The sequence below is a fragment of the Typopeltis vanoorti genome, chromosome 9 (genome assembly GCF_054136105.1).
Source record: "Typopeltis vanoorti isolate ZY-2024b chromosome 9, IOZ_Tvanoo_1.0, whole genome shotgun sequence".
NCBI lineage: Eukaryota > Metazoa > Arthropoda > Arachnida > Uropygi > Thelyphonidae > Typopeltis > Typopeltis vanoorti.
Genome location: NC_143557.1, coordinates 126,083,882 through 126,097,296, shown reverse-complemented (window position 1 = coordinate 126,097,296; position 13,415 = coordinate 126,083,882). Strand labels below are relative to the sequence as shown.

Sequence of the window (13,415 nt, the reverse complement as noted above, 5' to 3'; positions counted from 1 at the left end):
TATTATGATCTGATTGTATAACATCATTTTAACTGGAATGGAGAGTTTCATTATTCTCAAAATTTTTATTGTCCAAGCCTTATTCTCCAAATGACTGAAGGCACTTAGTTCTTCAGCATATAACAAATGGCTGAAGAGTCAAAACTCTACTTCATACATTGTAGCTCACAATAGTAATAGGAGTTTTCATCCTGAAAAAAAAAATAAGCTGTCCAAAGAAAAAAACAGAAAATAATACACTGAACACACACACACGTTATCTTGGCCATCATTCTAATTAAAATAATTAAAAAAAAAAAATATTTGAAAGGGCCAAATGCACAAAAATTCTTGCTCAAACAGCAGGTGAGCCAGGACCATTAAATGCTCCCTCTGCCGTTCATGCTTCAGTATCTCTACATCAGGAGAGATGAAACCATCAACAGAAACAAGGTTAACCTTCTGGCATCTTTTGAGTATACCATTAACAGCCCACTTATCCTATATTGCCTTTGCAATCTTTCTTGCTTGTTTATATGAGTATCTTGATCTACACAGCAGCATTAAGGAAAATCCACAGTCATTCCAAAAAAATAGATGATAGAAGTCAACCAATGAATTATTGTTTCATTGCCTTCATGTAATTTTTCTCTCAAAAATTATAAAGACTGTAATTAACAACCAACTTCATCTGGAGATTCCTCACTCAGCAATAAGGATGCCACTACATTTGATCTCATAGCCTTTAGATACAAGTCATGGAAAATTTTGGAGGGATTAATGATTGCTTTTGATATTTTCAAGGCATTTCATTGGTTGAAAATAGATGCTTGTTCACCTGACTACGATCTTATAGTCTACCTTCTATCTTTTGCATTTGCATTATTCCTTTCCTAGTCATTCATCAAATATCATGATAGCTTCCTACCCTTAGATTTCCCACTAAATTTGTTGTACCTATGGGTTATTCCTTCAATAAGACAAGGAAAAACTTTACTCCTATTCCCTTGAATTTAATTATACCCAATCTTCACACAAGATCATACTTTCTCCTCTACCTTTTCACTTTCCTAGCAAAAATACACCACATCAATCACTTCAGTGACTAAAACCATATTTCCCATCGAAGGCTTTACTTCTTACCCGAACAACTGCTAACAGTATTATATATCCCCAATTCATCCACTCTCAATGCTCATCCCACATTTAGGGTTGAGCATGAAAATTCTCTTAAAACCAACTAGAAAAGGACTAGTTAATTAATGATCCTTTCCTCTTTCACTTTTGGTCACTTTCTTTTTGCCACTGTGTTTATGTATTATGACTCTCCTTATGTGTAGTTTCATCTCATGAGCACTGAACTGGCTATTATTGCTTCATTTTCATTTAGGGCTGTGAGTTAGAGCAGCTGTCATTAATAATATCCATTTACTTTTGTCTAATTCCAAAGCTAGTACACTGTATTCATCTTCGCTTCGATTTCAATCTCTGTTCTCTGAAGCAGCTTAACTCTATTGTTTTTCTCCCCAAGAACTGTTCAGGACATAATGGCAACCATCAATTATGGCAATGCATGAAAATGTTTCAGTGAGAGTTGATCACAAAGCTATCCTTCATATTAATATGGAAATTACAAAAATGCATTGGTTTTAGGTAATCCTGTTTAACTGTTTGGTCATGATGCTGCTTGAAAGTTAAGTAATTTTTTAAAAAAAATTTAATAAATTGGTTTGGTCTAACTGGCAATGTGCAATTGTTTGCTGATGCAAAGATCAATCAGAGATGCTACTGATATCCTGCACTTACAAAATGATTTGAATAAGCTGGAAATTTAGGCAAATGAAAATGGCTGTCAGTTTAATGTAAGTGTAAAATTATGGACTTTAGCATGGAGATTTCCAGCAGCATATTATATTATATTATTAGTGGGATTATGCTACAAGAAACTGATGAGACTAGGGATCTTGTGTAATGGTGGTTAGGAATTTGACGTTGAAAGGCACATAGCAAAAGTTGCAAATACAACTCGGAGGATAATTGGGATGCTGAAGTGAACCTTGATATCTAAGGATGAGGAAGTCATTTTGCTTCTTTATAAGACTTTGATAAGACAACAGCTAGATTATTGTGTTCAGATTTGGTCTCCTGGATTCCAAAGGAATAAAGCTATAGAAAGGGTGCAAAGAAGATTTAGAAAGATTATATCCAGATTATGGGATTTAGATTATAACAACAGATTGTGTGGATTACAGACTGGTTAATAGGAGAAAGGGGATGATATGATAGAGATCTATAAACTTCTGAATGGACATTATAGGATGTCTGATGAAATTTTTCATTACATGGAAGGTGGGGAGGAACACAGGAGGGGCATTCACGGAAGTTGGTTCACAGTCAAGAAAGGGGTAAGAGCTGGGAATTTCTCTCACAGAACAGTGAGTGGAATAGTTTGCCTTTAGGGGGTAGTGAGTGCATGTAGGGAATGAATTTATGCGATGGTATGGGTGATGTATAGCCTCCCTTAATGAGTCCTTGACTCCTGGGAGGTCTCTGATAATAATAATGATAAAATACTATTAGTATTTTATGCCTCCATTGTATGTATTTGGCCATCAAAGACTGTTCTTCTTAGTTCAAATCAAGTCAACTAGAGGAACTTTTTCTAACCATTCTTCAACACTGTTTCAGACATAACTGTTTGCAAAGAAGTCAGTGGACAAAGTGCATCCTGCCATGTAATGAGAGACATGTTTGCAAAGCGTATTAATTGGAGGAATATGATACTTCCAAGTCAATGCAAATGTCTGGGTGAAATGGCTGCAAAAAGGGAGATTGAAAGGGGAATTGTGATAGGATGCCATGTTGCAGGAATATTGTTTAACAAATCTGATCATCTCAGGTTAGCAAACTACTGTAGTGAGTTGGAAGCACAGGGAGTCAATTGCAAGTGTTACATGCAGTGGATGACACACCACACTCACTGAACGTGACCGTAGGGTGCTACAAATGATATGTGAAAACTGCATTCATCAGCCGACACATTGAATGTGGAATACATGGCATCGACTGGAACATGAAGCTGCACAAAACATTCAGAACTGAGGCTCATATGAGTTTCCATGGTAAGAATGCAATATGCATGCCTCGCATACCTGAACCAACATGCATCTTCAGTGGTGCAAAGAGCATGTACAGTGTGATCTGGAGTCTTGGAAAACTGTTATAGAGCAACAAATAATCCCACTACACCTACTGAGTAAATGGATTACACTCTTTACCAGAGTGTGTAACCTCAACTATGAAATTTGGAGGTGGCAGTGTGATGGTTTGGGATGGGACCTCTCTTTGTGGTGGCATGAACATTGAACTACGAAAGGTATATTGCTTATCTATTTCAGCAAAACAATGCACCTTGTCATAAGGCTGCTGCTGTAAATGCGTGTTCGTGGACATGAACATCACCCCACTGCATGGTGCCCTGATCTCAACCCTATTGAATATCTGTGGGATACATTGAAATCTAGGATGCCTACATGAAGAATGGTCAAAATTCTCATTGATCTCCATTGTATTCTTGTGGAAAGTATGTCCCATAGAATTGCTGCAGTGAAAGGAGGTCCTACATCTTAAGTTGGGCACCATGTCTGTTTGTTCCTAACATTATGGTGTTCATTGACTTCTTTCCAAGCAGAATATATATATATCTGCATGGTTAGCCTAGTGGCTATGCGCTTCACAACCATATGCCTGGGGAAGGAGTGTCCTAGATTCGATAACGTGAGGAGCTGAACCATACCACACCAGGTGGTATGGTCCTGGTTTGATATCGGACCTCTGTTTGTGGTGTACGTGTGTGTGCTTGGTTTATAACTAGAACCAGCTGGTCATTTGCTACCAAGCCCTTTGAATATGCATAGTTCATGGTGGATGTTCTGGTTGGTATGGAAACCTCCAATATCCAGAAGGAATACTCATCTCCGTATGAGGACTGGCTATTTCATCTTCACTTGAAAATTCCTAATAAAGGTGCTTTGTAACTTAGAAGGGATTGTTTATATATATATATATATATAATGACTCACTGGAGTCAATAATTGACTACTCAAAACTTGTTTGAGAAAAAAAGTCTAGAGAAATTTCTTTTAATTGGTCTAAATCAGACTTTTTTTTCCTGCTGATCCACATCATATCGGATTATCAAGAATGTGTTGGAACCTTAATTAGAACTATTAATAAAAAATAATTTGCCATCGCTAATGAAAATAAATGATTTGCCAGTTACTTAGCCATTAATTTATAAAGGAAAGATAGATATGCGACAAATTGGCAATGGCAAAATGACCAGGTTTATATTCTACTAATATCTGATATTCAGTGAGGTGGCAAGGTTCCCCTTTCTGGAAACTCAAGTTTTTCTCTACAAAACGGGCATATAAACTAATCCTCAAATTCGAAACTAATAACCAACCAAGTTCAGTGATAAATTCACAGATTTGAGACTTGCATGTCTATAATTTTATTAAATATTTAATAGAAAAGACAATCAAAAATAGCGTTGATTACTAAACTAATATTTGAATGCAAATAACATTCACCATCGTAACCAAAACGCTTTTTCATTCCTGATGCTATGTCCTCTCTATTTCCTCAGTCCAAAATAAAGTTCTTAGAACCTACGGAAACCGTATCTTAACTATAATATAATAGAATTCTACATGTTAAAGTTGATGATATAAGTGTTATGGAATGTTTGGTATGGAGAGAGGTTGCAAGAATGTGGATTGCAGTTTGGTGGATAGGAGGAAAACAGACGATGTGATATGACAGACGTTTAAATTAGGGAATTCCGTGGGATTAATCCAAAGGTGGATTATATACAAAGAGAAGGGAAGAACCAGAGGACATTCCTGAAATAAATTTATCTAAGAGTAGTAACGAGGGATGTGTGTAGTAGATTTGTTACATGGAGAAATGTCACTGAAGGGAACGCATTACTGGAATATTGAAATATTCCAGTAATATTTCAATATTCCATGGCATGGGAAAATGGATGTAAGTTCAATGTCAGTAAATGTAAAGGCATGCACTTTGGCGTGATTAGATATCCAATATCGTATCATATTGGTCGGATTATGCTAGAAGAAATTGATCAGGCTTAGATCTTGGAGTGTTAGTAGATAGGAAGTTGAAGTTCAGGGGGCAAAGTACCAAAGATTGCAAATACAACTCAAAAGATAATTGCAATGCTGAAACGAACTTTGACATGTAAAGATAAGTATGCCATTTTACTTTACTTCTTTACACGGCCTTCATAAAACCTCACTTGGACTATTGTGTGCAGGTCTGATTTCTTGTATCAGATTGTGATTCTGATACAAGGAAGACAGTGCAAAGGAGAATGTTAAAAATGATATCTGAATATTGGATTACTGATTACAATATCCAGATATCATTTTTAACACTCTAGCACAAGGTCATACAGGATTTCAGTTCATGTAATTTGGGGAAAGGACAAGAGGGGCATCCTTGGAAGCTGAGAATGAATGCCGCTAAGAAGAGGATGAGGGCTAAATTTTTCTCTCATAGAGTGGTGCATGATTGGAATGGATTGTTTAATATGTGCAAACAGTGTGAATGAATTCAAGAACAAGTATGACAGTGATGTGTGTAGTATATGGCCTCCCTCGATGAGTCCCTGACTCCCTGAAGGTCTCTTTTAATAATAATATTAATATGTTGTTAATGCAGGAATTGTCAAGGATTTTATGACCAGACTTTTATTCTGACCTTGAAACAATATCGTCAAGATAAATCTAAAAGATAAATCACAGATGCGGCTGAACATTAACCGTAATTGCTGTTGTACGTTTCGTTTGGAATTGCTTTACGAATGATTTGTGTCTCATATCATTTTTTTTAAATAGAAATTCTATTCTTTCAGAGGATCAGTTGATTAAAATGCTTCAAACGATTTCTTTCCGGGAAGTTCGTATCACGAATCAACATTTTCAATGGAATAGTTCATGGTCACTGTGATGGACTCAAGAGATTATAAAAAAGTGACCTTCAGACTTGGAAGAAATTATCCATCATTTATTCTGCCTATTCAAAGTGAAATGAAGGAGGATCTGTTTCTCTGCATATTGTTTTATGTCGCATCTGTCATTTGTTTTTCGATCAGAATGGTAATATAGTTGTTTCTTGTATTTAAGTTTTTCTGACAATATCTGCACAACTAGGCCAAAATGGAGGGTAGGGAGCGAGAATAAAGTAGAATATCACACACTCCACTAGCTTGCACGACTAGGCAATTAAACTAATTTTAACCAGTTATTTGTCAACTGCTTTACTTATCATGTCTTTAAAACGGCAATAAAAAGATCAGTTAATGCCTTTTATTTCCTTATAGGGAGTGGGCGAGGTTGTTTTAGCCTTAACTTTTTGGACTCTCTTTTTGGAGCTTAAATCTCCGCCGGTAGAAAATCAGGGATAGATATGTTATTGTCTGAAATGGTGTAGATCCTATTTTTCTTGGGTTTCTGGGAGGAAAAAAACTCACTTCTCCATGCTAGAGATCGACCAACTCGGGAACCGGTCGAAAATAGGTTTAGAAATAAGTTCCTCCAGTCGGCGACTAGACTTGTACTTATCTTCGGTAGGCTTAGCTAAGTGGACGTGAATGCCACTTCCACTAAGCCACACAGGCTTTGCAATAAAAAGGTAATTGTAAAAAACTGGGCTTATAGTTAAGAGCACGGTTCTCTCATTCTCCAAATTTGGCAATAAAATCGCGAAATTCGTGGTCTTTTTTTTTTATCAGTTAAAAACAAGAACGTGTAATTTTCATTTTCGTATTTTAAAAACTGCACTCTTTCAGGTGTACACTGGTCATGAAATCCTGAATGAGTGCGGAGGTATAAATTTGTTGTTCAGCTTCATGGAAAACCTGGAGCATGCAGTTAGTTCCGTATTTTTAGACGCATATTTTTTAATTGCACATTACTTCTGAAGTTCTACTCATGTCCCCTTGAAAAGAATACGAAACTCATTGCAAAATACAGTTACGTCTAACCAGTTGACAAATAACTGGTTAGAAGTAACTGTAACTAGTAAATGCCTATCCTTATGTCTTTGTTAAAAAGTACAGAATTAATTGCACGCTTTCCAGTTGCATTTACCTCTAAATGCCTGTGCTTATTCACTTATAAAAAAAACACGGAACTAATCGTAAGTTTTCTTATTGCATTTTCTTCACGTTTTCCATGAAGCCGATTCTAACCTCCATGCTGTGCGATTCCTAGAGCCGTGCTTGGAGCTATTTACTAAAAAATGAGCTAAGTATAGAGGAAGCAGAAAGTCGGTTGTAATTTGGAAGATACTACTTAACGGCATTATTGTTTAATTGTTATTCTTATCTCTTTTTTATACTTTAGGCTCAATGGATTGTCACTGACAAGTAATTTGTCTTCTCTTTGAAACTTAATTACTGCTTATTGATTAGGAAGTTAATTCTATCCTTAGTGTGTTTAGCTACATTTCTTCTGTGATTATTCTTTAGATTCTTTAAATTGTTTTAAAAAAAATAAAAAAAAAAAACGAGTTTTTCGGAGAATCTCCCCACCACTTTAGCGCGAGACTGGCTAACTCACCTTCAGTTAAAAGTCCTGATAAAGGTACGGGACGATCGAATTATTGAAAATATAAATTCTTCCCCGAGCGTCTGCGTAGCTCAGTGGAAGTGCGTGTGAGCTCCACGGCGCTAGACCTCTCGAAAAAAAGAACGTCGTAAGTTCTATTCTAGTAACCGATTGGAGGAACTTTTTCTAAATCTTTTTTCGATCGGTTCCCGAGTTAGTCGATCTCTGGCACAGGCAGGAAACTTGGGTTTTCGTCCTGTAAACTTTAGAAAATCGACCGTAGAACTCACACTATTTTCACACAGTAAACATAGTGTTAGGATTAGAGACCACGAGATAGCTGCACTTCTCAGCCGCCTCTCTTCGCCGGATGCCATATTAAAATTAGTCTTGGGCCAGCAATCTCTGATTGGCTACCAATGGACATTGAACTGTCCCCTCAGTCTCAAAAAGTTAGATAGGGCTAAAACGGCCTCGCCTGCTCTCTATACGGAAATAAAACGCGTTAACTTATTATTATTATTATTATTATTTGTAAATTCTCCTTTGAACAATCAACACTATAATAGCAGCGATAACAACACCACTCATTGTTGACATACTCGTAATGCCACTAAAGTAGCAAAGTCATTTAACACATTCTCCCTTTTTGAAGACAGATGATTGTATGCAAGCTTTATAAAACCGTTTTATCGATCCAGCTTATATTAATTGCAGGACTCTATACCGCAAATGAGCACTACCGGTCTCTTAACACTTTAAAAAATCGTTCCGAGCCTTATACGATAAGACAGATACAATTTAATATAAATATAATCATTTTCAATTTCTTGAAAAAAAATTTAAAAAAAATCAGTGTTTGCAGTAAATCTAGAACTGGTGAACAAGTTCTACGTTTATACATTTGTTCTGTATTGCATTTATCAATTTATATTTCTGATTTCGTTTTGTTTATCGAGCTTTTAGTTTTTTATCTACCTGGGTACTTATCCACTCATCCTATTTGCTCGCATCATAATCTGAGACTTAACATAATCTAACAGCAAAGCAAGTTGATCTCAACATTTGGCAAAAGTATAAATAATTTAAAAAAAATAAAAAAATAAAATAGTTAAAGGCAGAAAAATTAAACTGGAATCCAAAATGATTTCTTTCAGACCTATGATCAAATACTTCTGATTTTAGTATTATTATTTTAAAAATTAGAATAACGACAGATAAAGAAATCGCGCCTTTATTATAATATAACAGATACAATTTCGAACGCACATTCACATGACGAAGGACAGAATATTTTTTTCAAGGCAGTGTAAGGATCAATCCATAATTATTTCCCCCCTGCACACTTGATTTGTTCATTAAAACTATTCATTGCATCACCAAGATTTCTTATACTAACCAACACAGACACTGAATTATATGTTGGGCCTATTGTAATTATTAAAAGAAATTAAATATTTGGCCCCTGTCATAGAAAACATTTTTGTCTACAAATCAATTTTTTTTTTGCATATCAAATGTCCTAAAAAAACAGTTGAAAAATACTCTTTGGTAAATTCTTACATCCTATTCTAATAAGTTCATTTGTTTCTTTATTTAAAAATGGCTGACACTTATTTATTGAGATTAATAAAAGCACTTGACTCAGTTTTCTTATGTTTCACACAATTATGTACACTGGAACATCCAAAAGATTGCTCATGATATCACCGGATGTTATCGAACTCCATCACTAAGACATTGTTCACTGTGTTTTTATTGTATTGTTCTGAACTTCCTGTAGTCATCCAAATATAAAGCTGCCAGAATATGAGAAGTAGTAAGTACATTTTTCTCTTTTGTATACTGGCCGACTTCGTACTTCCCACAATATGACTCCTGCGAGATAAAAATAAAAAACACTGGGCGTTTATTACAACCTTATTCCGAGGATGTCTTAATAAAACACACTATGAAGTTATTTTGCAACGAAAATATGTCTTTTTTGAAGCAATGGGTTTCCCCAAATTCTATCGAAGTCAGCATTTGTTTAGAATCACCTCAGTAGGTTAGAAAAATTCACCTTCATCAATCATCCGTGTTTAGAAGGTGATTTTTCTTCTATAATATCCCCAGTTTTATCAATATTTGTATAAAACACTGGCTTTTTTTCATCGTTCCATCCGTTGATATTACCAGGTGTGAGGTGTTCGTACATTCCACTCCCAGCTCTTTGTTCTTCTCGTGTGTAGTATACTGCTCCCTGGCGCCGGTATAAAATAACTACTAGTAAAATTGCCAATATCAAAATGACCACAATTGTTACAGCAACTATCAAACCCACTTGTGAAGTAATTACCAAAATTCGCGATTCGGTAACTGGAGATAAACATGGTTCTAGCTCTTTGAAATCGACAGAGGCCAACTCACGTCCAGACAAGGATGGCGGATAGGCACAGAATAAGCATCCATTATTGGTATCGGGATCACATGACTGACTATATAGAGCAGATGAATTAACCCAAGACAGGAGAGGTAAAATATCGCAACGGGTGCAAGACCACGGATTGTCATGGAGATAAACTGCAGACAAACTTTCAGCTCTACCAAAATGATTCAAAACGTCAGCATGAAGAGAAGTTAAGTGATTTTTGGAGAAATCGAGAACCTCTAAGGTTGTCAGAGGGAGAAACATATGATATGACATATTTTCTAATTTATTGTGAGACATATTGAGGAATTTTAGTCTTCGATTAGTGATGAAAGCTTCCTCTGGTAGTGACTTTATTTTTAATCGGTGTAAGTCTAGGACCTCCAGAAAACTCAATCCTTTCACTACAGCTGCTACTTCATTTCCGGGAAGATTATTCCGACTTATGTTGAGTACATGCAGGGAAGATGCAAGAGGAGCTAAAACACTGTTTACATTGGTTAACCGATTGCTGGAAATATCTAAAGATGTTACCGTGGCATTGCAAAAGGCACATATAGAAAGACTGGAGATAACATTGTGTGCAATACCCAAAGTCTGTAGTTTGAGTCCATCAAATGTTCTTTCTTTGAGAATACTAATTCTGTTTCTGTCCAAATTCAGAGTATGGAGTGATAGCAAGGGTCTGAAAACGTACGAAGGCAAGACGGTTAGTAAATTGTTTTTTAAATTGAGCACTTCCAAATATGGCAAATGCTGGAAGAGTTGTCGATGAACATGAGACAGACGACAGTTTTCCAGATGAAGGACTTGAAGATTTCTGACATCCTGTAAAAGTTTGGAGTTCAGTGAAAGAAGTGGATTACCACTTAGATCCAAATATCTTAGTTCTGGAATGAGATAGAAGAATCTAGGTGGTATTGTCTTCATGCGGTTTTTTGAGAGGGACAGATGGGTTAAACTAGAAAGATGACGAAAAGGAGCTGAAGGTGCTGAAATGTTATTATTACTCAAGTTCAACTTCTCTAAGTTTTTCAACCCATTAAAGTCCGAAGCATGAAGAAGGGTCAGATTATTATAACTTAGATCAAGTTCTCTTAATTTTAAGCCAGGAAAAAATGAAGTATCACCAATAGCGGGAATGTTGGAATGAGTTATCTGCACTTCTTCTAGATGTCGATGCTGCATAAAGATTCTTCCAATCGTTAAATTGTTCGGTTTTTCAGGGGGAGCTGTAATAGAAAGTATTTGCGTGCCAAGTTCGATTTCTAAAATGGGAATTTTTGTCATTCCTCCTTGAGAGCATGTGACGGTCTTCATACCAGAAACAGTCTTACATTCGCATTCCTTTGGACATTTTCCGTTTACTTGCGCCAGCAGCAGAAACAATACTAACAGAAATATGAACTTCATTCTTGAAACTGATGGGAATATCTACATAAAGAGAAAAAGGAAAAAAAAAAGGTTTAGATGAGAGAAAGATAATAAACATTATATGTATTTCTTATTTACAATATCAAACGGCTTATAAAAATAAAACTAGACCTTATAAGAATGATGGAAGAAATTTGTCATATACACTGTACGGAAAGAAGTCAACAAACACCATAGTGTGAGGAGCAAACAGCCATGACACCCAACTTAATAAGATGTAGGATCTCCTTTCACTGCGATGAGTGCAGCAATCTTACGAGGCATGCTTTCCACAAGCGTACGATAGCAATCAATGGGAAGTTTGGACCATTCTTCCGTTAGGCATGTAATGAGTTGCTGGAATGTTGTGGAGCGGACGTCCTTTGACCTCACTCGACAATCCAGTTCATCTCACAGATGTTTAATAGGATTGAGATCAGGGTTCTGTGTATACCAGTGTGATGATGTTTCTGTCCATAAATCATGCAGATACAGCAGCAGCCTTATGATACGGTACAGTCTTGCTGAAAGAGACAATTGTCGGTTCCGTAGAAACCCAAAAGGTGGGATGCATTGCATTGTCCAAAAAGTTCAGATGCCTCTCGGAGTTCAATATTCGTGACACCACAAAAAGAGGCAAACCAAGAAAAACAGGACAATACCATCTCACCGCCACCTCCGAATTTCATAGTTGGGATTATGCACTCTGGTAAGAAGCGTTCACAGAGAATACGCTACACCCATACCAGTACATCTGCAGTGATTTGTTGCGCCATAACAAAGCTTTCCAAACTTCCACATCCCACTCTACAAGCACTTTGCACCATTGTAGATGGCGCTTCATATTGGTTCGGGCAATATGGAACTTGCAGATTGCAGTCCTACCATAGAAACTGATGTTGTGAGCCTCGGTTTTGAATGTTTCTGTGCAGATTCGTGTTCCAGTCGATGCCCGAAACTCCGCATTCGCAGTGTCGGCTGACAAATGGTGGTTTTTCATATTATCATTCGCAGCATTCTGCGGTCATATTTGGTGAGTGTGGTGTGTCGTCCATTGCAAGTAGCACTTGCAGTGGACTCCCTGCACTTACATCTCAACAATCAGTGATATCGTACTGACATGGAAGTGGAGGGAGTCAACTGCAAGTGCTACTCGTAATGGACGATACACCACACTCACCAAATTGTATCGGACAGAATTCCGATACAATTTGGCGAACACAAGTTGGCAGTGGATCACTGTTGCCAACTTGTGTTCCTAAATATTAGCATTTCCATACTATTTGGCGTGGAAATGTTAATATTTAGTGTGATTTTTCCCCCTAAAATGCGCAGTTAAAAATAACCTACTAAGAATTCATCTAGTCGGCAATCAAAATCGAACCAACGTATAATTAGCAGGTAGGTTACATTATGGTACCAGAAACGTTGCTTGATATATTGAATATGGATGCTTTGATTTTGTTTCATTATTATTAGCAGTACTATTGATTACTTCTAATTATTAATATTAGTAGCAATGCAGAGAGAGTGTTTGTGGCTGCTTAACTTCATTGTAATGAAGTTAAGCAGCTATCTGTAAACGCTATTCTGTAAACGCTATCTGCAGAAGAAAGATTGGAGGATGTGTTACTTTTTTTTTTCCCACTATACATCGATACTGTCAGCTAATATTCATCACGAAATTAACTCAAATTAAACTGTCCCATTATCTACTTCAAAAAAATCATTTGTACTTCCGTACAGCAATTAAATAATAGCCAGACTCTTAAACCTCATACTTGAACATTACGAGTGATACGACTAATCTGAAACCAGCAAAGAAAGCATGGAAGATAAATATGTGTTGTGGTTTTAAATAACATTTTATAAGATAATTTCCGTCGTTGTTCTGAAGAGTCAGTCAGTTCCTTTCCGTTTGTTTCAATTTTTTTTTCAAAGTATTAAAATATATTAGTATGCATTCTAACAAGAAT

At 36.4% G+C, this 13,415-nt stretch overlaps 1 protein-coding gene across 2 annotated transcripts in view; it reads right to left on the bottom strand.

The window, feature by feature from the left end:
• Positions 1 to 8,834: 8,834 nt before the first annotated feature.
• Positions 8,835 to 13,415, bottom strand: part of LOC150103511 (uncharacterized) — a 51,951-nt gene continuing 47,370 nt past the window's right edge. For both annotated transcript variants that reach the window (XM_090397530.1, XM_090397531.1), the window contains exon 2: positions 8,835 to 11,460. In XM_090397530.1, the coding sequence (XP_090253656.1) occupies positions 9,688 to 11,439 (1,752 nt within the window). In that variant the 5' untranslated portion in view covers positions 11,440 to 11,460 and the 3' untranslated portion in view covers positions 8,835 to 9,687. The remainder of the gene's footprint in view (positions 11,461 to 13,415) is intronic.